The sequence below is a fragment of the Phyllobates terribilis genome, unplaced genomic scaffold (assembly GCF_046119375.1).
Source record: "Phyllobates terribilis strain yellow unplaced genomic scaffold, ASM4611937v1 Scaffold_3__8_contigs__length_932513732, whole genome shotgun sequence".
In the NCBI taxonomy this organism is placed as follows: domain Eukaryota; kingdom Metazoa; phylum Chordata; class Amphibia; order Anura; family Dendrobatidae; genus Phyllobates; species Phyllobates terribilis.
Genome location: NW_027362763.1, coordinates 501,928,609 through 501,956,601, shown reverse-complemented (window position 1 = coordinate 501,956,601; position 27,993 = coordinate 501,928,609). Strand labels below are relative to the sequence as shown.

At 43.7% G+C, this 27,993-nt stretch overlaps 1 protein-coding gene across 50 annotated transcripts in view; it reads left to right on the top strand.

Moving 5' to 3' along the window:
- TRDN (triadin) overlaps window positions 1-27,993 on the top strand; it is a 1,346,604-nt gene that overhangs the window by 783,060 nt on the left and 535,551 nt on the right. For all 50 annotated transcript variants that reach the window (XM_073675989.1, XM_073675970.1, XM_073675994.1 and 47 more), the window contains one exon: window positions 1,340-1,381. In XM_073675989.1, the coding sequence (XP_073532090.1) occupies window positions 1,340-1,381 (42 nt within the window). The remainder of the gene's footprint in view (window positions 1-1,339; window positions 1,382-27,993) is intronic.

Here is a 27,993-nt window from a genome sequence, read left to right as displayed (position 1 = left end):
ATATTGTAAATGGAATCGGTAAGATGTATTTTGGCCTATAAACCATCACCTCCAGATTATAGAGATATTTATTAGCTTACTACCATGGCTTTGTATATGCTGACTGGTAATTATTGCTGCACAATGTTCTATAGTCCAAAATCCATCTGACTTGCTCCATTGAAGAAATGTCAGTCTCTGTAAATGGCCCTGAAGTTGGGATACCACTGTCCCCTCATCTATCACCTCAATAGGGCTTTAGTTTTTTTATTGGTTTGTACCTTAATACATGTACTACAGTGACTTGAATGAGAAATACATGGAAGCCAGGACCAAGCTTTACAGGTGACTAGTCGAAAAGGCGGGTTCTCTGCAGCTTCTCTCCGCCTGCTGATAATGACTAAAAGGTCTCTTCCTATACACTCCCACGGGAGAGACCAGTCACTTAAGGGGAGAGAGCGGGACCCCCCTTTTCAACTAGTCACTCCTGCATCCTCGGTGGACTTTAGAGTGTTACCCTCTCTGAAATGCTCCAAACACACATGGCTGAAATCCCACAGCCAGTGTCTGATATATGCAGCCCGTGGTTTAGGAAGCATGTATGAGCTGTCAGGTTCCCTTTACAGCTAAGTTGTTGGTGTGTTCTGCATATATTTAAGTGTATCAAAGTATTATTTTTTAAACTAATTTTATTCTTAAGCTGTATTTTTAGTGGTTTTTCATGGAAAAAAAATGGACAGCGCTCAGATTATTCTTCTTTACCTGAACTGTTGACATGGGCATTTGTTTTTTTTCAACATAAAACAATCCTGGGAAAAAAATTGCAACATAAACTAGTTTCTTCTATGTGTCAAAAGAAAATTTCCCATTCACATCCATGGGGGCATAAAAAAATTGGGTTCCATACAGAGCCACCAAATAGCATCTGATTTTTACAGATACATTGTAATTTTTAAACATAGGAAACTATTTAAGCAAATTTTTAATTACTGCTGCTGTATAAAATGGATTTCACACGGACGACACATGGACTCGAGACGGATTGGATAGAGATGACAAATGAGAAACAAATCGTCTGAGTTTTCTGGTTAAAACGAAGATGATTTTTTTTATATGCTCATGTGAACTTAGCTTTTTAGTTAGTGGCAGAATTATTATTCATGCATGGTTATAGAGCATATTAAGGATTGTCCAAAAATCCTTTGCAGATGTCTTACATAGATGAGATGGATACGTTGTTTAGTTTTTTCTTTTGACTGAAAAGCATAGTGTTCACTATTATGGAAAAGATTGACACATTTCCATATAATGTTAAAGTAATTCCAAGTGCTATATAATAAATATATGTTTCCATCCTTAGAAACAACAGCAAAGAAATTTGAAAAAAAGCCAGCTGTGAAAGGTGAGTATTTTGATAACACGTTCCTGTAATATGTTTGTGTTGATTTCAATTTTTTGTGCTTGGCATTTGTTAGACTCTTTGACTAACCAGTTGGGGTTTACTCACACTATTGAAGACCAATTTTTCTTCTGTTTTTTTTTTTTTTATTTCATTTTCATGGCAGCCATTTAGCTCAATGACAAATGTGTTGCATGGGATTTTCCACTGAAAAAGAGAGAAAGATGCTGAGCTATATCAAAAGGAATCTGTCACCAGGTTTTTGCCACCTAATTTGTGAGCAGCATAACATAGTGACAGAGACCCTGATTCCCGCGATGTGTCAATTAATGTTGTGCTTGTTGTGGTTTTGATAATATCACTGTTTTATCAGCAGGAGATTATCACTAGAGGACTAATAACCTTGCTTTCTGGTAGTCATGCATATTCATGAGCTCTGTATAACCCCACCCCTCATCACTGATTGGCAGATTTTTGTGCACAATATATCTGGGCAGAAAGCTGCCATTTATTAGTGGGGGCAGAGTTATACAGGGCTCAGCATTTATAGAACTACTAGATCTGCTCAGACTGGGTAGAAAAAACACAGATTCCAAGTAAGGGGGTCTGTCTACTTTGAATAAAAATAAGATCATCACTGGGTGTCTTTCAGTTAGTAAACAATGTACTGGGATGAAATCTAGCAGCAAGTTTTATATTTCACTGTAGTACCACTACAAGGCTTCTAACTTATAAAGCATTATAATGGGTGCATTGAAATTAATGGACATTGTGTAACTCAGCTTTACAGACATTATACGTTGAAGGTGACAGATGTAGGTTGAATAAGGGAAAACTCTCTTTAAACAAAAAATTTCCTAAAAAGGTTTTTTAAAAAATGTGTTTTGACCTAGTGCTCCTGTGTTCTCTCTAAAAATGCCACCGACTGACATGTCGGTCCGAGGCTTATCTCAGGGAGAACAATGCGATTGGCAGTAATCCTACTGCAGTCCCTGTCGCTTGTCATGAATTTGCGGTGGTCACCACGCCCCCATCCCACAACACTCCACCCACTTTGTCAGAGCTGGGGAAAAATGACGTGAGGATATCAAAAGTCCCAAAATGTAAAAGCAGCCTCGAGTTGTGTCCAAATTATTTGACTTCCAAAGCTAATTACACAACAATACTGGTGTAAAAACTTTGATGAATCAGGCCTTTGGATGTGGTTGAGATTAATGTTTAAATGGAACCTGTAATGTGAAAAAATTCTATTAACCTGCAGACATGGGGTTAAACTGCAGGTGAAAAGCCTTCTGAACTTGCCCGGCTCCTGCACTTAGACTCCTGCTGCCTGTAGGAAAATAACTTTATTCCTCTCGGCACCATTCGGGTTTCATTCATGGGGGTGGCGCTGGTGCAAGTTCAGTCACGGCTCTGTGTATAGAGTGTGGTGGCTCAATTATAGCCGCCGCTCTCTAGACTGAACCTGTACTGGCACCACCCCTGTGACTGAAACCCAAACGCTGCCGGGAGGAATAAAGTTAATTTCCTTGCTGCAGCGGGAGTCTAAGTACCCGTGTTGAGCAAGTTCACAATATAATTAACCTGCAAATTAATCCCATATTTTCAGGTTAATAATGATTTTCAAGTGACAGGTTCCCTTTAAGTTTATATTTGAATTCATTTGGTATCTATATATCTATCAACATTTATTTCTTTTGCACTGTTGTTAACAGTGTAACTTATTTTTTTCTAATTTTTTTTATCTATTGACCTTTCTAATGTCTGGTCTTAAGAGTTGTGATCAACTTTGTCTGAAACGTGTATTAGATTTAACTGTACTGATCTATAAATGTTTCAACTATCATAGAAATGAAATGTGGAGAAATAATGAAACAAAATTAGTGACTAAATAAAATTAATGAATTAATAATTTTTCATGTATGGTAATAAATAGCTTAAAGTAACAAGAATATATTTGACAAAATGTCTATTTTCGAAAACATTTACGACTAAGATCATTAATAAAAATGATTACTACAGTATTTCTGAAGTAGGCTAGATTTTATTTGGTTTATTTTAAGTCATATTATGTTCACAATAGCTTTTACTCTAAATATTACTGACAAGATTTTTCATTAGTGAAATAAGAGGTCACACATACAGTGGGGAAAATAAGTATTTGATACATTGCCGATTTTGCAATATTTCCCACTTACAAAGAATGGAGAGGTCTTTTATTTTTATCTTAGGTACACTTCAACTGTGAGAAACAGAATAAAATAAAAAACAACAGAAAATCACATTGTATGATTTTAAATAATTAAATTTCATTTTCTTGCATGAAATAAGTATTTGATCACCTACCAACTAGCAAGAATTCTGGCTCTCATAGACCTGTTAGTTTTTCTTTACGAAGCTCTCCCACTCTCCACTTATTACCTGTACTAATCGCACCTGTTTCAACTCATTACCTGTATAAGAGACACCGGTCCACACACTCTTGGGGTTGCACTCATCCTTATTCTTCCTCCAAACACGGCAAATGGAGTTGATACCAAAAAGTTCCATCTCGGTCTCATCTGATCACATGACCTTCTCCCATTCTTCCTCTAAATCATCCAGATGGTCATTGGTGAAATTCAAACGGGACTGAACATGTTCTAGCGTGAGCGGGGGGACCTTACGTGCCCTGCAGGATTTTAAGCCATGATAGCATAGTTTGTTACTAATGATAATGTTTGAGACTGTGGTCCCAGCTCTCTTCGGGTCATTGACCAGATCCTCTCGTTTAGTTCTAGGCTGATTACTGACCTTTCTCAGAATCATCCTTTCCCCACGAGGCGAGACCTTGCATGGATCCCCATACTGAGGAAGATTGACAGTCATTTTGTGTTTCTTCCATTTTCTAACAATGGTGCCAACAGTTGTTGCCTTCTCACCAAGCTGCAAGCCTATTGTCCTGTAGCCCATCCCAGCCTTGTGCTGGTCCACAATTGTGTCCCTGGTGTCTTTAGACAGCTCCTTGGTCTTGGCTATGGTGAATAGGTTGGAGTGTGATTGATTGAGTGTGTGGACAGATGTCTTTAATACAGGTAACAAATTCAAACAGGTGCAATTAATACAGGTAATGAGTGCAGAGTAGGAGAGCTTCTTAAAGAAAGACTGAGCTGGTTTAGTGAATCCTGCATTGAGCAGGGGGTTGGACCAAATAACCCTGGAAGTCCCCTCCAACTCTTACATACTATGATTCTATGACTAAAAGGTCTGTGAGATCCAGAATTTTTGCTGGTTGGTAGGTGATCAAATACTTATTTCATTCAATAAAATGCAATTTAATTATTTTAAAATCATACAATGTGATTTTCTGTTTTTTATTTTTAGATTCTGTCTCTCATAGTTGACGTTTACCTGTGATAATGATTACAGACCTCTCCATCATTTGTAGGTGGGAAAACCTGTAAAATCGTCAGTGCATCAAATACTTATTTTCCCCACTGTATATGTCCTAGAGACATGAATTATCCCTATAAAATTATAACTTAAAGAGAATTATTTAATAATGATTATGTTTGTGTTTTCTCATAGGAAAACAAAGTTATTCCAGACTGTCTACTAATTAATTAGAACAAATTATTTTTAATAATTTTCAAATATAAATTTGAAAATCATGGTTTCAATAAAAACATAATAAATATTTTATGTTTCATTTGTTTATTCAAACTATTTAAATTATATTTTCTTATAATGATAATATTTTTGTTCGGCTTCTTCATCAGGGAACCTGTGAGGGAATATTTGCTTATGTTTGGTTTAAAGGGTTTTCCCATGAACAACGTACTTTTTAATAATTTTATCAATGTTTGCTGATATAATATAAACAAAGATTAACCACTTTACAAATGAAAATTGTCCAATATAGTTGTTTCAATTTCATACCATTTTCAAAATATTTGTATGCAATCAGTAAATGCAAACTTTCTAAGCATTTAGGTTAAAAGTAGATTTTTTTAAAGCTCAAGATCATGCTCTAAATTCGAATAAGCTTAAAAAAGTGACAAGTGCCACAAAAAAGTGCACTGTGATATGGTCAGTTCCTGCCCTCCCCAACAGGAAAAAGACCCCTAATAAACCTATCCCCATCTCTCTGAGCCAGTAAGCTACAGCGAGGGTCAGGGACTAGTGGCCTCCCCTAGCCGAAGCCAAGGGAGACTCATTCTCGCTCCTAGCATCTCCCTAGGCTTCCACCCAGTTGAGAACTATGAGCCATCTAGGTTGGCTCCCCTCACAAGAGAGGATAGTCAGGGGTCAGGAGGGAGGTGTGAGTGGAACCTTATGGCCACGCACTCCCCCCAGACCTATCAGACCTATCAGAAAGGAACCTGTAAGGAAAATGCATTGTGATAAGCCCTAGTAACAGGAAACACGTGCAAAGGTTGACACACAAGTGAATAACAATTAGAATAAGTTATGAAGATGTTTCTAATATAATACTAGCAAGAACTTTGACTGGAAATTAAAAAAATTCCCCATACTAGCCAAAGGCCCAGAAAAGGGTGTACGCTCGAATGAGAATGAAAATATGAAGTGCTTGAGTGCCAAAACTCAAGTGGGTTTCCAGGCTTAGCGAGTTAGGGCACCCCAGGGTCACCAATCCTGGGGCACTTTGCACCTCAGGATTTCAAACTTACCTGACCTAATGGCTTTATCCTGAAGGGACAAGTTTTCCACTGGATTGAAGTTATAATCCATCTAGCATTCTAACCAATGCATCATACCCAGTATGCATACTGCATCAATCTATTAGGGTGGCCCCCTCTTAAAGTCGCCATTTCAAAAGATACTACAATTGATCATAGCCAAAAAGTTGAGAAGGGTGTACTTAGTTATTGTCTTTAGTTAATGTGATCATTTGTTCGGTTTCTGTTTACAAAAATTCCAAAATGGCAAGTTCTAAAATACCAAAAACCAAAAGTATTTTAATGCTAAAGCCTTGCTTGACTGCTGTCCACAAGAGTGAGCTTGAGGTAAGAGTAGTCAAACATGCAAAGTAAGTAACTGGTGGGACAGATCGAGGGACAGAATCATGAAACAAATCCATAGTCCAAGGAATAGCTGAGTTCAGCTAAAAGGAGGACAGTAAAAAGGGAAGTCAGTCAAGCTGGGATCAAAGTCAGGAGGAATTACAGAGCAGGCAACGTCAGAATTATGCTAGGTCGGAACTTTTGTGTTTTTAAAAACATTTTTTTCACATTACTGCATTTGATAGTCCCTTTAGGGACTCGAATCTGCAATCATTTGATCGCTTGTACTATAAATAATAGTGCAATAGTACTGCTATGAATAGCTAAAATCACAATCACCTATGAATGCCAGCCATGGGCTGACTTTCACAGAAAGATCATAATGACAGGCACGCGGGTCATCAGCAGACCCTCGGCTATCATGTCAACCGATCGGCGCCCTGTGATCATGTCACCATGGGAGCGTGGAATGATGCGATCCTTGCCTGCGTGTGTTAAATGCCACTGTCAGTGATTGACAGCGGCATTTAACAGGTTAACAGCCACGGGCCCTGCTCCGCTCTACCCGTGGCTATTAAAGTCACATGATGGCTGGTTAATCATATGTGAGAAAGATGCGGGCAGGGACAAAGGCAGGAACATGACTTTTGACATACATGACGGGTCATATAGGGTATGGTACTGCCTTAAAGGCTGCAGCAAGGAGCTGATAACACATTCTGAGTGACTGCACAGCACTTAAATTTTTTCTTTCTGGCTAAGCAGCAACACAATTTACAACCGCAACAGTATTTCTGGATGGATAGCACCTGCCCTGTTCAGTGCTTGGGGCACTGTTGCTGCATTCATAACCAGCACCGCCCTAAGAGTGAATGCGCTGGTGGCTCCTGATACCAGAGGCAGATATCATTTAAGCAGGTTCAGGTAGGTAAAAAACAGGATTCTCTTTTGAGTGGGGTCTTGGTCTTAATAGGGGTCTAAAAAAGTTCAGGCTTATTAGGAAACATTTTCTGAAAGGTTATCAGTATTGATTTTACTGGGTGGAACCCAGGATCCCTACTCTGGACCACAACCCCTCCAGTGAACCAGATACTGTAAGGACCCTCTCATCGTTCAAGAACCAAAAATTTTTTGCACTTAAAGTAGCCTCTGATTATTATAGGAGGGGAGGACCTCTGACAGGTTGAACAGGCGATCGATACATTTTGAGCAGATATTTATGAAATGCATTAGGTATCCAAATGGATGGAGAAAGTTCCAGAATGAAAGCTTTAGGGTTAACAACCTCAACTATTTCACATAGACCAATAAATTTCCCAGAAGGAACTTTGAGTTTAATGCTTTAAGTGAATAACTACACCTTGTCTCCAACACTAAAGTTTAACCCACTATTAAGTTTCTTATTAGCAGATAAGCTACAGTATAGTACTCAGTTTATCTGTCAAATTTCTTTTAATTTCAGAAAAAGTGATCTTTAACCAGTTTCCGCAGATTTTTATGCCTCTGGAGAGTCAAACTCAGAGGGTGAAAGAGAAACAAAATGAAGATGATACCTAAGATTGCCCAAAAATGAAGTTTTGATGGATTCTTGATACTGCGCATTAATTACAAACTCAGCCAAAGGAAGATGTTCACCCAGTCAGATTGTTGATCAGAAACATAGCACCGATGATATTGGTCAACAGTCTGATTAAATTTGTCTTTCTGACCATTGATCTGTGGGTGATAGGCAGATGAAAAATACATCTTTGTATTAGCAATATTACAGAATTCTCTCCAGAATTTGAAAATTAATTGAGTATCTTGTTAGGAAACAGTATTTTCTAGAATATCATGCAGATGTAAAATATGCTTGTCAAATAATTTTCATAACTTCTGAGAATTAGCTAATCTGGACAAAAGAAGAAAATGATAATGTTTACTAAATCTGACAACAATCAAATAACTGTTTTCCTGTCAGGGGTTAACATACAAGTAATAAAGTCCATGGAAAGGTAGGCCCAAGAACTCTTAGTAATGGGAAAAAACTGGAATAGTCTGGCAGGAATGATTAGGGGCTTTTTGGCTTTGGCAAAGATTCCAGATCAAGCACATATTCTCTACATTTTCTGAACATGGTTCGCCACCAAAAACATCTGGCCTTAAGTCAAAATGTGTTATTTAATACCAGGTGATCTGCAAGTGCTAAACTAAAGGCATACTCTAGGACTAGCAAAAGAAACTCAGGAGGGATAAAAAATTTTAGGAGGGAGTATTGTACAGAGCTCAATTTTGAGATCTATAGATCCCTTCAGCCAGATCTAAAAAACTGTGGACACAACAACTCTCAGCAAGAATCAATGCAAAATTCTTAGTCTGAGATGAGTGGAAACTTGGTAAAAGTGCATTTGCTTTTACGTTTTTAGTACTAGATATGAATGATGTTACAAAATCAAATCTAGTAAAAAAATTCCAAATGGCTTGTCTAGGATTAAGTATCTTATATAATTCTAAATGAGCTAGATTTTTTGGTCCATGATAACATTGATTTTATGTTTAGGACCTTTAAAGGAAATTACATGTTCTTCTCAAAGTCCCATTTAATTGTCAGCAATTCCGGATTCCTAATACTGCAGTCTCTTTTGTCAGGAGAAAATTTACTTAAAAAGTAGGCACATAGATGGAGTGATAATGTTACTGTAAAAGTCAGAAGGCCGGTAAAACCTAGGATTTACCGGTAAATCTGGACATTTACCGAGGCCGTCGGTAAAAGCTCAAAATGAAAAGTAAAATTGGACTTTTACCGGTGAAGTCTTGGTAAATCTTAACATTTGTCAACAGTGTTGGTAAAAGTCAGATGTATTCCATATAAACAAACGATTTTCGACTTTTACCTGGGCGAATTGGTAAATCTTTACATTTACCAGCATGTGTTGGTAAAAGTAACTTTGAGTCACAGAATTCTGACTCTTACCAGCAGATGATGGTGGTAAAAGTTAACTAAACGCAATTTCCGACTCTGATGAAGGCTTTAATCGTTAGAAATATTTTTATTCTTCAAAATGCAAATGCAAATGAACAAATACAAATAGGAAAATGCAAATAGAAAACATTTATGTAGGAAAATACTTCTCAAAAATGACAAATTACTGCAAATACAAGAATAACGCATCTTCAAAACTATGTAATTCTGAATGCAAATAGGAAAATGCAAATAGAAAACATTTATGTAGGAAAATACTTCTCAAAAATGACAAATTACTGCAAATACAAGAATAACGCAACTTCAAAACTATGTAATTCTGTAATTGTGACTAGGGATAAGCGGATAGATCCGTCCAGACCCGTTATCCGAGCGAATAACGGGCTGTACGGATACGGATAATCCCGATATCTGTCGGATATATCCGTGCCTTCCGATAATGCATGTTTCATGCATCATCGGAAGGCATGGATGGTGTGAGTGTGCAGGGCAGACAGGTATAAAGCTAAATTGCTACTTACCGGAGGTTTCCCAGGCCTCGTCGTCCGCGTTCTCCTTCCGGGTCACATGACTGCATACGTCACCACGCAAGTGACGCATGCGTAAGTCATGTGACACAACTCGTGTCACATGACTTATGCACCTGTCACTTTCGTGGTGACGTATGCAGTCATGTGACCCTGAAGAAGGAGGATGCGGCCGGCCGACGAGACCTGGGAAGCCTCTGGTAGCCTCCGGTAAGTAGTGATCTTTAAGTGGCGGAGAAGGGGGGTCCGGTCAGAGGGCGGGATGACCCTAGTGGGCGGGGAGTTCCTACTGCAGTGACACAGCGAGGATCTCCTCGCTCAGGTATGCCCCGGCCGAGTCCCCACCATCACTGGTGACGACAGGGATGCCCACCGGCATGCAGGGAGTCTCCCCCGCATCACTGGTGACGCAGGAGGGATGTCCCTGCACATGGATAGTTGTCCCATAGACTTATATGGGACACGGACAGGATCCGGATCCACTCGGATCTCGGTCTTATCCGTACGGATAGACTGATATCCAGCTATCCACTGAACTCTAATTGTGACCCGTTAAATTGCACTTAATTTTTCATCTCAATGAAAAAGACATACAACAAACACAAAAGAGGACCTATTTGTTGCAACACGGTTGGGAATTGTGACACTTTGAATGGCACTTCATTTTTGCCAGCCTACAAACACATTTCTTGTTTAGGCACTTCTTTAAACAGTTGCATTTCTTCAATCCCTGACCTCCCACCAACGATTGTTGGGAAACCGCCGTGCGAAGGCTGATCTGATCTTTTTTCACATCCTGCAATCCTATGAAATTTTCCTGACAGATGGTGAACTGACTGCGATAATATAATGCATTTAGGATCCCAGCGGTAGTCCCCACTTGGTAGAAGTCATCTTCATTTTTTATAATAATCGCAATGATCGACTTAGGGTCCATTTTTGAACGGTCGACGTCTAGAATTCTGATTCTGATGTTCTGTCCAATGTTAGGTTCGGGTAATTTTTGACTGGAACATTTCAACATTTTCTTGGCCTGTGTTTCAAGTCCTTCTCTTGCAGCTTTTCGAACCAATTCTTCTATTGATTGTATGCGAAATCAAAACGTCAGGTTGCTGATCATCATGAAGTTCTCCATCTTTCGTAGAAGGCTTTGACTCGACACTTTTTTCTTTTAGGTCTTCATTATTCTTGGATGGCAAAATTGGTGGAGTTTCATATGCTGTTAAGGTGTGCGGACAGTTGGATAAGTCCAAAGCTTCTCCTTCCGTTGTGAACCGCTGATGACAGTTGGATTCATCTGAAGCTTCTGCTGCTGTCGGTGCTAACGTGTGATAAAAGTTAGATTCATCTGACCCTTCGGCTTCTGTTGGTGATGTCGGATCACTAGCTTCCTCTTGCAAACAAACAAACATTTTTTCAAGATCTTCTTCTGAAGAGAGATTTCTGATCCCATCACTAGGAATTTTGGAGGTAGCTAGACCCATCTGCATTGGTACTCCGAACATAGCTTCATAGGGCAAGCATTTTATTCCCTCATGGTATGCTCTATTTTTCATTGCTTGTACAAAGCGAAGGCCCTCAGACCACTTGGGTGTCTTATTTGTTTCCATCCACGTTGATAACATGTTTTCAATATCTTGATTTTCTCTTTCCATGGAGCCTTGGGACTGGCTGTGTCTTGGTTTACCATGCACTATTTTCATATCAGGCCACATCGCGCACAAACTTTGTATGACCTTGTTACAAAATTCCCTCCCATTATCAGAATGCAGAATACACGGGGCACCAAAAGTGGAAAAAATGTCAAGGAGGTGGTACACAACCTCTTCTGCTCTTTTAGTGCATAAAGCACGTAGAAGAACAAATTTAGTGACGTGGTCTTGATAGACGAATATGAACTTGAAATCATTATCACAATTGGATTGCATGTCAATGAGATCGACTTGAGCATGAGAATTCATTTCACTGTGTAGGATGGGTTTCACAACAAGGCCTTTTTTGGTAATCTTCTGTTTTTTTCTGGCATGGCTGGCAGAGTCGCAGATAAATAACTATTGACTCCGTTGTGACATTTTTTAACTTACGGTTCACCTCCTTTAGGATCCTGGTCCGCCCTCCGTGGCCGGAACTGATGTGCGCATTATGAATGACACTAAAGAGTTCTGCACACCGAACGTAATGCAACACGTTATCTTTTTCACACGAGATTGGTGCAATTAACTTTTCATCACTTCCGTCGGTCATGATGTCGTACCTCTTCAAACGCCTGTAGTGAATACTCTGTTTAGGTCCCACCACCTTAGCCTCCTTCACTTCTTTCAATATATTCTCGTATTTATCGCTCGTGAGACAAAAATTATTATCTTGCTTTTTCTCCACCACTTCATTCAAGAGCTCCGAAAAACGATCTTTCATTTCCTCACTCATGATCTGACAATCAGCTAGTGCCTGTGCAGCTTTGACAGGCAGTCGGCTATGCAGCTTTGAGCAGTATGTGCAGCTTGCAAAACACTCAGGCAGTCGTCCAGCATGAGGACACAAACAGGAAGTACGCCCATTTACCCACACTGCTTGGCAAGAATCCCATGTTCTTTTGTAATAGGGTTACTCAGCATTGTGTGAAAGACTGTACAACAGCACCATCTACTGGTCTAAAACTGCCATTGATGAGTTAGTGATTTTCTTCAGGCAGTGATTGGGCAGCAATCTAAGAAGAGAACCCCAGGAAACTAGGACTTGAGGCAGGAGCTATTTTAGGGAGAGTGAGAGGACTGGTGCTGTGCTGACTAGACTGAGCCCAGACAGGGCTGTTGCGCTGTTTCCTTCCAGCCTTTTCTCGGAATGCGCTGTCTTCCGATTCCCCTGATCAGAGACTACAGTGCTCGGGTGGAACAGACCGTTCATGGCACCCAGCAACTCCGGCTCAGAGCTTATCTACATATCTTCTGGTTCTACCACATTGGCGCCGCAACGGTAAATCGTGTGAGCGGTGTTAGCGTCCACCTTGGAAAGACTTTGGACTCTGCGCTCTACAGGAAGCTAAGTACAGGACAATTTATACACTACTACACCGGCAGCGTGTGTACTTCTTGTAACTTTTTGTGAGAGGGTGCTGCGGAACACTGATACCCTAAGATTCATAGGACGTTCTCTTTTGCATATTTTAGTGTGGGGTTAGTGGTTGTATGTTAGCGGGAAGTGCGCACTTTTTGTATGATCGGAAAAATAATCATAGGATAGTCAGGATTGACATCTGTATATATAGAACGTACATGCGTTAAGGATAGTCAGGATTGACATCTTTATATATAGAATGTACATACGTTACAGGGTAGCAGATACCTTACAGGGTTGCAGATTTTGTTCATTGTTATTACCATATTTTCCCCATTTACTCTTATTACATTTATAAAAACTTTGAACACTGTGTCCTCCATTTCCTCGCCGTATCTGCCTAATCAGACACCTTTCCCACTGTGTCCTCCATTTCCTCGCCGTATCTGCCTAATCAGACACCTTTCCCGCGGTGGCTTACACTTTTTATTACACCCTTCTCAGCTATATTTACCAAGAAGCCGTGGTAAATGTGCACATTTACCAACTGTGCTTACACCCTTCTCAGCTACATTTACCAAGAAGCCGTGGTAAATGTGCACATTTACCAACTGCGCTTACACCCTTCTCAGCTACATTTACCAAGAAGCCGTGGGAAATGTGCACATTTACCAACTGCGCTTGGTTAAAGTCAGATGTTCAATCTTCACACCTGATATTTCTGACTTTTACCACGCTCGACGGTAAATGTTAACATTTACCAAGACTTCACAGGTAAAAGTCCAATTTTACTTTTCATTTTGAGCTTTTACCGACGGCCTCGGTAAATGTCCAGATTGACCGGTAAATCCTAGGTTTTACCGGCCTTCTGACTTTTACAGTAACAATAACATTGCTGCATCTCCAATCTCTGAGACATCTACAGTGGGTACGGAAAGTATTTAGATCCCTTTAAATTTTTCACTCTTTGTTTCATTGCAGCCATTTGGTAAATTCTAAAAAGTTCATTTTTTTTTCTCATTAAAATACACTCTGCAGCCCATCTTGACTGAAAAAAAGCAGAAATGTAGAAATTTTTGCAAATGTATTAAAAAGAAAAACTGAAATATCACATGGTCATAAGTATTCAGACCCTTTGCTCAGTATTGAGTAGAAGCACCCTTTTGAGCTAGTACAGCTATGAGTCCTCTTGGGAATGATGCAACAAGTTTTTCACACCTGGATTTGGGGATCCTCTGCCATTCTTCCTTGCAGATCCTCTCCAGTTCCGTTAGGTTGGATGGTGAACGTTGGTGGACCGCCATTTTCAGGTCTCTCCAGAGATGCTCAATTGGGTTTAGGTTAGGGCTCTGACTGAGCCAGTCAAGAATGGTCACAGAGTTGTTCTGAAGCCACTCCTTTGGTATTTTTTGCTGTGTGCTAAGGGTCATTGTCTTGTTGGAAGGTGAACCTTCGGCCATGTCTGAGGTCCAGAGCACTCTGGAAGAGGTTTTCGTCCAGGATATCTCTGTACTTGGCTGCATTCATGTTTCCTTCAATTGCAGCCAGTAGTCCTGTCCCTGCAGCTGAAAAACACCACCATAGCATGATGCTGCCACCACCATGTTATACTGTTGGGATTGTATTGGGCAGGTGATGAGCAGTGCCTGGTTTACTCCACACATACCGCTTTGAATTATCACCAAAAAGTTCTATCTTCATCTCATCAGACCAGAGAATCTTATTTCTCATAGTCTGGGAGTCCTTCATGTGTTTTTGAGCAAACTCTATGCGGGCTTTCATATGTCTTGCACTGTGGAGAGCTTTCCATTGGGCCACTCTGCCATAAAAACCTGACTGGTGGAGGGCTGCAGTCATAGTTGACTTTGTGGAACTTTCTCCCATCTCCCTACTAGAAATGAGCGGTGTTTGACTCGAACTGTTCGCCAATCTCAAATTCAAGCTGTTTTGGGCGGTGTTTGAGTCGTTCGACGAACTCGAATGATTTGGAAAAAATTCAGCTGTTCGAGATTATGTTCGATAACTGTTCGTGCACCAAAAGCGTAACTGGATTTTTTCACAGTGATACTGTTAATTAGTGAAGAGCGAGCAAGTACTTGCGCGATGCTTGGGCGGGAGCTCGGGTCCCTGTCCTGCATGTTTGGCGCTATTTAGAGCACCAATCATGCAGGGATTGTCTGCCACTCACTGTAATGTCACAGTCATGGTAGTTGTGGCATTACAGTGATTGCCCAAATCGATGGGAACAGTGCTCACAGTGAAACATGAAAAGCCGGCAATTCAGCAGCGGCATACACCGGTACCCAACAATTTAGAACAGAAAGAATAGAGCATCACTCATAGATTTGATAGATAGAAACATGTCAGTCACATAAGTATAGTGACAGTGTGGGTTACTGTACTTGTCATTAAGTGTTAAAATAAAGGATTTATTAAAAAATAATAATAGTGTTTTCATGCACCCATCTCTTTAAAAAAGCCGGCTGGCAATTCATCATCGATACCCGACAATTTAGAACAAAAGAATAGAGCATCACACATAGATTATATAGATAGAAACATGTCAGTCACATATATAATAAGTACAGTGACAGTGTTGGTTACTGTACTTGTCATTTAGTGTTAAAATAAAGGATTTATTAAAAAAAAATTGGAGTGTGGTTCCCTGTAATTTTAGTCTCTAGCGGAGGTTAAACAGACGGCTGGGACAGATGTTTGAAGCCTGGGAAGGGGGTAATACCCACAGAGCTTCCCAGACTACTAATATCAGCCCCCAGCTGAATACCTAGCCTTTACTAGCTATTAAAATGGGGGACCAAAAAAAAAAAATGACGTGTGGTCCCCACTATTTTAATAGCTAGCAAAGGCTAGGCAGACAGCTGGGGGCTGATATTAATAGCCCAGGAAGGGTGCCATGAATATTGGCCCCCTACCAGGCTAGAAACACCAGCCGTCAGCCGCCCCAGAAATGGCGCTTCCATAGGATGCACCAATTCTGGCACTTAGCCTCGCTCTTCCCACTGCCCTGTAGTGGTGGAAGTGGGGTAATAGGGCAGGGGTTGATGTCAGCTTATAATGCCAGCTGACATCGAGCCCAGGTTAGTAATGGAGAGGCATCTATGAGACGCCCCCATTACTAATCCCATAGTAAATGTTAAAAAAAAAACACAAACACCCAGAATATAGTCCTTTAATTGAAATAAAGACACAATTCTTTAATGCTATAAATTAAACCATACTTACCATCACGCCCATTCCAGCTGAAGCCAATGTCTTCTGCAATAAAAGTAAAAAAATGAACCAACCTCATCCTTACCTTTCCATGGTTCCCAGGACGGTTTCAGCTCTGCTACATTGACCTGACAGGCTGGACCACAGCAGAAAGCTGCCATCAAGCTTGCCATGCCGCAGTCAATGAGAAGCGCAAGGATGCTTGCTCTCCTTAGTGTGTCGCTGTGACGGCATCCAGATGAGCTGAGTTCATGTCCAATGAACTCAGCTCACCTCATGCACGTCACTGACAGCGTGGGAGAATTCTCCTGCGCATGCGGTGCCGGCAAATTACATCACCGCTTGAGCAGGAGAATTTTCCCACGCTGGGATGGCATTGAGATGGCAGGTTGGATAGTAGCAGAATGCTGCCATCCAGGATGCCATCCTTCAGAGACACTGCAGAGCGCAGGCATGATTGCGCTCTGCAGTGTCTCTGAAGGATGACAAGCTGGATGGTAGCGCTCTGCTGTGATCCAACGCTTCAGAGACACTGCAGGTAGCGCTTCAGAGACACTGCAGGTAGCAAGGTGTTTCTAGCTGGGAGGGGGGCCAATATTCATGGCACCCTTCCTGGGCTATTAATATCAGCCCCCAGCTGTCTGCCTAGCCTTTGCTAGCTATTAAAATAGGGAAGACCCCATGTCATTTTTTTGGGGGGTCCCCCATTTTAATAGCTAGTAAAGGCTAGGTATTCAGCTGGGGGCTGATATTAGTAGCCTGGGAAGCTCCGTGGGTATTACCCCCTTCCCAGGCTTCAAACATCTGCTCCAGCCGTCTGCTTAACCTCCGCTAGAGACTAAAATTACGGGGAACCCCACGCCAATTTTTTTGTTAATAAATCCTTTATTTTAACACTAATGACAAGTACAGTGTACTTGTAACACTGTCACTGTACGTATTATATATGTGACTGACATGTTTCTATCTATCTAATCTATGTGTGATGCTCTATTCTTTCTGTTCTAAATTGTCGGGTACCAATGATGAATTGCCAGCCGGCTTTTTTAAAGAGACGGGTGCATGAAAACACTATTATTTTATTTTAATAAATCCCTTATTTTAACACAAAATGACAAGTACAGTAACCAACACTGTCACTATACTTATGTGACTGACATGTTTCTATCTATCTAATCTATGTGAGATGCTCTATTCTTTCTGTTCCAAATTGTCGGGTACCGGTGAATGCCGCTGCTGAATTGTGAATTGAACTGTGTCTCCTCCTCCTTTTACTCCTCCACCTTTGAAGGTGTTTTCTATATGTTTCTATTTGCCTGCCATTGGTTTTAACGGTGTTCAACGGCGTTCGACGAACATGCCGGTGTTCGACGAACCGAACCCGAACACTACAGTGAACTTGGGGGTCTTCTTTACCTCTCTCACCAAGGCTCTTCTCCCATGATTGCTCAGTTTGGGTAGACGGCCAGGTCTAGGAAGACTTCCTGTGGTCCCAAACTTCTTCCATTTAAGGATTATGAAGGCCACTGTGCTCTTAGGAACCTTGAGTAATGCAGAAATTATTTTTCAACCTTGGCCAGATCTGTGCCTTGCCACAGTTCAGTCTCTGAGCTCCTTGGGCAATTCCTTTGAGCTCATGATTCTCATTTGGTCTGACATGCACTGTGAGCTGTGAGGTCTTATATAGACAAGTGTGTGCCTTTCCAAATCAAATCCTATCAGCTTAATTAAACACAGCTGGACCCCAATGAAGGAGTAGAACCATCTAAAGGAGGATCACAAGGAAATGGACAGCATGTGACTTAAATATGAGTGTCTGAGCAAAGGGTCTGAATACTTATGACCATGTGATGTTTCAGTTTTTCTTTTTTAATAAACTTGCAAAAATGTCTACAATTCTGTTTTTTTCAGTCAAGATGGGGTGCAGAGTGTACTTTAATGCGAAAAAAAATGAACTTTACCAAATGGCTGCAATGAAACAAAGAGTGAAAAATTGAAAGGGGTCTGAATACTTTCCGTACCCTTTGCATCTAAGCAAAAAAAAAAATACTCTAGATCTGGCAGAATACAGGATCAGGCTGGGGTCACAAGAGCGTATAGTGTCTCCTCCAAGGGAATTGGATAGATTATAGTAATGATATTCTGATCAAACTCTGATCCATGTTTGATCAGCTTGAGAGAATTGTAGCACAGGTAAGGAGAAGATAGAGAACAAAATTTCTCCATCTTCTCCATTCTCTGAGTTGGATGTAATCTGAGCTCAGTCCAAAGATTTCCATGCACCCATAGACTTGAATGGATGCTTGACAGCATGCAGCTCTTTTTTCTCATGCCGAATCAGTATGAGAAAAAAAATGCTGATCAGCACTGCCCCATAGAGTAACATTGTTCTGGGTGCTCTCCAATAAAATATGGATAGGACTTGTCCAATGTATACGCTCATGTGAGCGAGACCTCAAGATGAAAAACATTCTTTCAGTTCTGTGAAGGAACAGACTGCCTGAAGTCTCCAATAGACCACATTATCCCCCTTATTAATTAAGTCCATCTCTTCCAATCCAAATCTGATTATATAGATCAGGAATGCATATCAGAGGGCACAAATTTTTGTAGTAATTTTGTTAAGTTTGTTGTAGTCAATAAATAGTCTTATACCATCTACTATTTTTCAGAGCAAAAAAAAAATCCTGCACCAACAGTTATGTGGAAAGTCTAATAAAACCATTCTACAGACTGTCTGTAATTAGCGATGAGCGAGCACTAAAATCCTCGGGTACTCGTTGCTCAGGTCGAGCAAATTGGAATACTCGGGTGCTCGACCCAAGCACCGAGCCCAATGTAAGTCTATGGGAAACTCGAGCATTTTTCAGGCGGCTCCCCCCGGCGGTCTGTAGAGTGCCAAAAATTGCCTAAATCGATGGGAACAGTGCTCAAATGACATGGGAACAGCAATGGGGAAGACCCCTGGAAGCATTTCTGACTCCCAGGTCACTGCTGTCAACAACGTTGTCAGAGTATTACGCCACTTTTACGGACTCACAATAAAGCAAACAAAAACTAAACCAAAATGGATTATCCTGGGAAATATATTAAGGAACATCCTTTACAGGGTAATGACTTGTATATAAGGCAAAATAAATAACCAAAACCAAAAATATTCCTCCACACCTTGGGCTATGTTCACACGTAGCGTTTTTGATGCATTTGTGCACTTTTGCATTGCTTTCAACAAAGACAAATGCATTCATTGGGAAATGTAATTTTAACATTTTACAACATTATCTGGCCATGTGGTGTGTGACACCATCAGACACATGCATACAGTGCTGAAAAGACATGGGAACAGCATGGGGAAGATGTCTGGAAGCATTTCTGACTCCTAGGTCACTGCCTAAAAGTGTGCCCATCATAAGTGATCCTTGGCGCAACCAAAGTTGCCTCTCGCCATGCACCTGTCGTTGCAGACTTGCAACAATCACCGTCCACATCCTTGTCCCTGTGCAGCATTCAGTTGTCCCTACCCCATTTCTTGGATTGCAAGCGCAAGTATGCAGCCAGCCACCCACCCACCCACAGGCTGCAAAACTATGCTGCCAAATTTTTGACAGCTGCTTGCACGTGAAATGTGGCCTTTTAGGCTCGTGAAGGCAGAAGCTTTTCATAAACTCATGCCGGCGGCGGCTGGGTGTCCATACTCAGTCCCCAGCCACCACTGTTTCTCCCGGTGTCGTCTCCGCCTTCCACAAGCACGGGTCCCACAACATTACCCTTGCCCTCCCCAGTGCACATACTGGGAAGGACCGCCTAACCACAAACACCTGGACAGGTGGATGTGGCCAGGGACGGTATGGAGCCAGTCCACAGCTTTTTTGCTGAGTTGTATTTCATCACAGCCATATTCTTTAGCTTGGTGAAAGGACTTGGGAAACCATATCTTCCCAGCTGTCATTTCTCCCAGGACGTCCTCTAAAGCAGCTTTCACTTGAAATGTGGCCTTTTAGGCTCATGGAGGCGGAAGCTTTTCGTAACCTCATGCCGGCGGCGGCCGGGTGTCCATACTTGGTCCCTAGCCGCCACTATTTCTCCCGGTATTGTCTCGCCTTCCACAAGCACGGGTCCCGCAACATTACCCGTGCCCTCCCCAGTGCACTTACTGGGAAGGACCGCCTAAACACAAACATGTGGACAGGTGAGTGTGACCAGGGACGGTACGAAGCCAGTGAACAGCTTTTTTTGCTGAGAGTTGTATTTAGCTCGGTGAAAGGACTGGCATAGAGGGAAACCGTACCTACCCTGTGTGTTATTTCTCCCAGGAAGTCCTCTAATGCAGCTTGTTGCAGAAGTAATGGCAGCCCATCCAACATCAACTCGCACTTGTCGGTGGTGCTGTGACACACAAACATTTTTCTTTGCACATTTAATTTCATGAATACAGAGTTGGACAATGGCCTGATCTGCAATGCGGTTTAAGAAATAACATGCATAAGAATGTCTGATCCACATTAAAAAAGCAGCCAAAGAGTGTCCGAGAACCTTCCCCCACACGTTTCTTAGCCAGGGCTGCTTCTCGGCAGGGTTGGACGGGCCCACTAGAGAACCGGAGACTCCTCCAGTGGGCCCTGGCTTCTCCTTCAGGAGAGTTCATAGTGCCGAGGTGAGGCCATGATGATGATAGAGGCTACCATCTGCTTAGTTTAATGTTACTTGGAATGCAAGCGCAAGTATGCAGCCAGCCACGCACAGGCCGCAACACTAAACTGCCAGATTTCTGGGCAGCTGCTTGCACTTGAAATACGGCCTTTTAGTCATGTGGAGACGGAAGCTTTTCACAACCTCATGCCGGCGGCGGATGGGTGTCCATACTCGGTCCCCAGCCGCCACTATTTCTCCCGGTATCGTCTTCGCCTTCCACAAGCACGGGTCTCACATTACCCGTGCTCTCCCCAGTGCACTTACTGGGAAGGACCGCCTAACCATAAACACTTGGACAGGTGAATGTAGCCAGGGACGGTACGGAGCCAGTCCACAGATTTTTTTGCTGAGAGTTGTATTTAGCTCGGTGAAAGGACTGGCATAGAGGGAAACCGTATCTACTCTGGGTGTCATTTCTCCCATGAAGTCCTCTAATGCAGCTTGTGGCAGAAGCAATGGCAGCCCGTCCAACATCAACTCGCACTTGTTGGTGGTGCTTTGACACACAAACATCTTAATTTGCGCATTTAATTTCATGAATACAGAGTTGGACAATGGCCTGATCTGCAATGCGGTTTAAGAAATAACATGCATAAGCATGTCCGATCCACATTAAAAAAGCAGCCATAGAGTGTCCGGGAACCTTCCCCCACACTTTTCTTAGCCAGGGCTGCTTCTCGGCAGGGTTGGATGGGCCCACCAGAGATCGGTAGACTACTTCTCTGTCACCAGGTTCCGCCCATTGTCACACACGACCATGCCTGGCTGTATGTTTAGCGGTGAGAGCCACAAATCCGGCTGCTGTGTTACAGCTTTCAACAACTCTGCAGCGCTGGGCGGTTTGTCAATTAAACATTAAGCATGTTATCTTCCGCACAGCCTGTTGCCGCTTGGCCGAGGCAGTGCTGCAGTGCTGTCAGCTTGTGTCTGATGTGGTCATTTCGGAGATGGAGGAGAAGGTGTAGGAGCTGAACAATGTGATTACATTGAGGTTAAATTGATCCTATTGTTTTGTTTTTTTACGTTATTTTTTAAGACAAATGCATTCACCAGGAAATGTCATTTTAACATTTTACAACCTTATCTGGCAATGTATTGTGTGATACATCATCAGACACATCCTGTTTTATGTATGACGGAGAGACTCTGAAAGTCATAAAGCCTATTTTTATAGGGCCATCAGACAGCCCTTACTATTCTTAAAAGGCTAGCAGTCGGCCCTCGCTATTGTTAGAGAGCCATCAGCCGGCTATGCTTTGTTGTTCCCATTATTAACAAGTGGTTCTCCTACACTGTTATTGCGTATCCAGTGACTGCAAGGGCTTCCAAAAATTTGAACGCAACCTAATACCCCTTTGAAGAGACATAGAGGAGGGTATCAGTAAAAAATGTTCCCATTAGAAAGGAGCAGGTGTCCTATAGTGGTAATGCCCATGCTGTGACTGCAAGGGCTGCCAAAATTTGGGAAAAACACTAAGAATTTAAAGACAAATAGAGCAGGGCCACAGTAACGACAAATTCCATTTAGAAAGGAGAGCGTCTGCTATACAGTTATAGGGTATGCAGTGAGTCCAATGGCTGACCAATTTTAGGAAAAACCCCACTAAGAATTTAAAGACACATAGAGCAGGGCCACAGTAACAAGGTACGACATGTTCCCATTAGAAAGGAGAGGGTCTCCTATACAGTTATAGGGTATGCAGTGAATCCAACGGCTGACCAAATTTATGAAAAACTCCACTAAGAAATTAAAGACACATAGAGCAGGGCCACAGTAATGACAAATTCCCATTAGAAAGGAGAGAGTCTCCCATAGTGTTGGCCTATGCAGTGATTGCAAGGGGTGCCAAAAATTTGGAGGCACTTCAATGCCCCTTGGAAGAGACGTGGAGGAGGGCGTCATAAAAAAATGTTCCCATTAGAAAGGAGCTGGCCTCCTATACTTGTAATGCCCATGCACTAAGTGTATGGGCTGACAAACATTTACCCCTGGGGGGTATACATGAACATATTGTATAAAAAAAATTTTTTACGGGCATCATAAACACCCTTTAAAAAAATTATGTGGGTGTTGCATCATGGACCACGGTCACCCTGGTGATATGGTGGTGGAGGATGAGGAGAAAGAGGAGAACAAGAGCAAATAGCCAAAATCAGGAAGCGTATACCCATGTGTGGGTGTGAAAAGATGCATGGGAATACACCTCCCAAGAAAAGACACTGGATTTGAGTTTATGTTAAGCTGCTATCATTCGGTGGTGTATAGAAGTCTGGCCCAATCCAGCCCTTGTTCATTTTTATAAGAGTCAGCCTGTCAGCATTTTCAGTTGACAGGCAGATGTGCTTATTAGTTATAATTCCACCAGCGGCGCTAAAAACCTGCTCTGATAAAACGCTAGCGGCAGGGCAGGCCAGGACCTCCACGGCATAGAGAGCCAGTTCACTCCATGTATCCAGCTTGGATACCCAATAATTATAAGGCACAGCGGAAACACGGAGGACGTTGGTACGGTCGGCAAGGTACGCCCTCAGCATCTTCCCAAACTTTGCACTCTTTGTGAGAGTACCCCACGCCTCAGGGCCTGTGCGATGGGAGGGTCTGTGAAAACTCTCCCAGAACTTTGACATTGTTCCCCTGCCTCTGCTGGATTGAAGTTGTCTCTCTCTTGCCTGGACTCCTTGGTTGTCCAACGAAGTATGCCCTCTGCCGCCAGCATTTTCAGATGGGAATTTTTTTAAAAGTTCCGCAACAAGGGCCCTCTGGTACAGCCCCATTTTTGTAGACCTGTCCACCTCAGGAAGAAGAGATATAAAGTTCTCCTTGTAGAGTGGGTCTAGAAGTGTCACTAACCAGTAATGACTGTCACCCATAATTTTGAGAATGCGAGGGTCATGGGAAAGGCAGCGTAACATAAACTCAGCCATGCGTGCCAGACTACTAACAGGCAAGACTTCCGTGTCCTCACCAAGAGGATGACTGACCATGCTCTCCTCCTCCTTCTCTCCGTCCTCTGGCCATCCACGCTGAACAGACGGTATGACATCTGTGCAGCTAGTACCGTCTATAGTGCATGAAACTAGCTCCTGTCCTTCCTCCTCTTCCTCATTGTCACCGAATCCATGTTGGGATGAGATGAGGCTTGACTGTGTGTAATCACCCTGTATGGTTCCTTGCTCCATCTCATCGTGCTCCACCTGCAATGCATCCTCTTTGATTGTGAGCAGAGAGCATTTCAGAAGACAGAGAAGCGGGATGGTGACGCTAATTATGTTGTCATCACCGCTCACCATCTTGGTGGATTCTTTAAAGTTTTGGAGGATGGTATATATGTCTGACATCCATGTCCACTCCTGAGGTCTTATGTGTGGAGTCTGAACTGAATACCGATGGCCTTGTTGATGCTGGTACTCAACAACTGCCCTCTTCTGCTCACAAATCCTTCCCAACATCTGCAGTGTAGAGTTCCAATGCGTGGGGACATCATACACCAGTCTGTGAGCCGGAAGCTGTAAACGCTGTTGAAACACGGCAAGGGCGGCGGAAGCTGTAGCTGACTTTATAAAATGGGCACACAGGCGGCGTACTTTAGCAAGCAGATCCGGCTGCACCGGGTAGGATTTGAGAAACCGCTGAACCACGAGGTTAAGCACATGGGCCAGGTATGGTACGTGTGTGAGCTCGCTTCGCCTCAGAGCCACCACCAGGTTCCGGCCATTGTTACACACGACCATAACTGGCTGTAGGTTCAGCAGTGTGAGCCACAGATCTGCCTGCTCTTTCAGAGTTGTCCACAACTCTTCAGCATTGTGTGGTTTTTCACCTAAACATATTAGCTTCAGCACAGCCTGTTGCCGCTTGGCCGAGGCAGTGCTGCAGTGCTTCCAGCTTGTGACTGATGTGGTCATTTCGGAGATGGAGGCTGAAGAGGCTGAGGAGGATGAGGTGCAGGAGCTGTAGACCATGGGGGCAACCCTGATTGACCTAGGGCCCGCAATCCTTGGCGTCGGGAGGACGTGTAACGTCCCGAGGTCCGACTGGGTCCCGGCTTCCACTATGTTAACATATTGTGCCGTCAGTGAGATGTACCGTCCCTGCCCACAAGCACTTGTCCACGTGTCCGTGGTTAGGTGGACTTTACCGATAACTGCATTGTTGAGAGCACGGCTAATGTTTTGGGACACGTGCTTGTGTAAAGCGGGGATGGCTGGGGACCGAGTACCGAGGGACGGCTGCTGCCATCAGGTTGTGGAATGCTTCTGTCTCCACGAGCCTAAAAGGCCACATTTCGAGCGCAAGCAGTCGTGAAATGTGAGAATTTAGTAGTGTGGCTTGTGGGGCGTTGGCTGCATATTTGCGCTTTCGTTCCAAAGACTGGGGTATGGACAACTGGACGCTGCACTGGGACAAGGACATGGACGTGCTTCCTGATGCTGCTACTTGAGAGTGTGCAACGACAGGTGCAGGGAAGGAGGCATCTTCGCATGCACCATGAACAGGGGATTGGCTTGCATGCACAACAGCGGAAGAAGCAATGGTGCCACAAGCAGACACTGTTCCCTGGGGTTTGGCCCACAAAGTCGGGTACTTTGCTGCCATGTGCCTGATCATGCTGGTGGTGGTCAGGCTGGTTGTTTTGCCACCCCTGCTGATGCTGGCTTGGCTGGTGGTGCAAATGGCCTTTTTGGGGTTATCGGCAGAGTCTTTAAAAAACAACCAGACTCGGGAAGACCTAACAATTGTACTGGGAACTTCCTTCGTGTTGGTGTTACGGGGAACAGTTGCCTGCCTTATGTCTGCGGCCACCACACTGCTTCTTCCTGCCTGTTGGGGTGCTCTGCCTCCGTCCCCCTGTGTGCTGCTGTCCTCGCTCTGCATGTCCTCCTGCCAGGTTGGTTAAGTTACTATTAGTGTTGAGCCACCCCCGTAGTGTTCGAGTTAGGTTCGGTTCGTCGAACACCCATGTGTTCGCCGAACTGTTTGTCGAACTGTTCGTCGAACACCTTCAAACACCGTTAAAACCAATGGCAGGCAAACAAAAACACATAGAAACACATAGAAAACACCTTCAAAGGTGTCCAAAAGCTGACAAACTGCTCAGAAGACATAACTAACACATGGAAAAGTGACAAGTACATATAGTCATGCAAAAAGAAAAGAGGTGGAGGAGTAAAAGGAGGGGGAGACACAGATATAGGCATGTCATGCCCTTCTGAAATCCAAAAAGTGAGAAGCCGACACGGCCAGTCCGTTCCTGCCCGTGCCACCTCCGTTTGTGCCAGAGCCGAGGTGGACCCTGACGGCCAGCCCCCCTCTCCCAATACTGGTGCCTGACCGCTGGTGGGACGAGTGAGCCCCCTTGTGGTGGAGGCAGCTCTAAGCTTTTTAATTTAAATTGTCTCTCTAATTTGAATGAATACACTTTAAATCCTTTTACAAGGATCTATTGAAGGGCAAGTCTCATGCCAGCAGCCGCGTAATTCCAGCTCCAGTAGCGTCCACTAAAGCTGCTGCAGTTAAAAAGCTTTTATAAGGATCGAGCTCGGCTGTCCTACCGCCAGTCCCAGCCCCTATGCCTTGGGGTGCCTCCTGATGCTCTTCACGGAGTATCCCGTGGTCCCGAAGCATTTCCTTTGAAAAAATTAAGTGTCCAAACTACAGGTGGTGCAGCTTGCTTAACAGCCGGGATAATCCGCTGACTAGCAGACACTGCTACTAGGCACAAAGTATTTCCTGGGCTAGATGCAGTTAAAAATTTGTAATTAGATACTCTCGTTGGATGCTGAGAAAGAATTCCATAGAGTCTCCTGGCACGCCATATATTATTCTCTTTAAAAGCTTGGGGTAGGGGTCTAGGGGACCCTTTTATAGCCAAAATCACGGCCCTGTATCGCAATGTGTCACCTAGGCTGAAGATAAATGGAACTGTAGCACCCCGAGGGATCGGTTGCTGCAGAGGTATTGCACCTCACCCAGAGGTGTGACATCTCACACTCAGGTAAGGATGGAGTGTGGATCAGGACCCCGACACCTGCATGCATTACACCACATTGCCGTGGGGCAGGGCGACCAATATGCCCCTGAGATGGGCACGACAGTCCCTGTCCCTGGCTGGAGTGGGGGGAGGAAACACTGAGGAAGGGGAACCCTGTTGTGCAGGAGCAGGGAGGAAGCAGTTCCTGGGTGCATTGAGAAGGGAGTATAAAAGGTGGGCACCAACTTAGTTCAGTGCAGAGAAGTCTGAGCAGAAGTGACAGGGAGCAGGGGCTCTGCATGAGCTCTGCTCCGGAGGCAGGCCCAGTAACAGAGGCCCAGGCCTGGAAGAGGGAGAAGGAAGGAAGAGGAGCGGAGAAGGCTCCAGGAACGAGGAACGAAGGCATCCCAGGGGTGTGGATGGGCGAGTCGCCACCGCACGCCCGAATCCACCTGCGTGGAGGGGTCAGGCCAAAGGGGGAGACCGGTCCCCGAAACTAGTGGAGGCAGGAAACGACCCTCAGCTAGAAACCGGAGGCTGTGACATATTATGTGGCACAGCCCCTCGCTACACCCGCTAGGAGGGCAGCACATAGGGTCAGGGAAACTGGCGCCAAGTTTACCAAGAGGAGGCCCGAGGCAGCCGGACAGAAGGGTTGGTAAGAAAGGCCAGACAAAGGACACACAAAGGGGGTCCTGTGAAGCGCTCCAAAGTTTTCTGGGAGTTGTCTGAGCCCCTCACCTGGTGAGCACAGTACGACGTGGGCAGCCGTTACCTGCAGACGTGGTCTGGATAATAAGAACTGTGAGTAAAGGCCCTGGACTGCATCACTGACTCCGTGTCATTACTGCTGCTGCCCTCCACCATCACCCCAATCCTCCGCATACACTGCCCTGAGGCTATACTCCTCCCGTGGGGAGTTATGCTACGCTCTGCTGCACCCACAACACCAGCCTCAGCGGTCTGCCCTGCAGCGGCGGTTCACTCTGACCGCAATCCACGGGTGGCGTAGTCGGACATTTAAACATCAAAACCACATAAATAGTTCCGCCACTGCTTTGACCGCCCTGAGCGACGGAACCGGGTCGCCGCCACGGAGACTACAGGCACCAGCATCCACCAAAAAGGGTCCGGCTCCGGATGTCCCAAGGCCCAGGGGGCGCGTCAGAACATT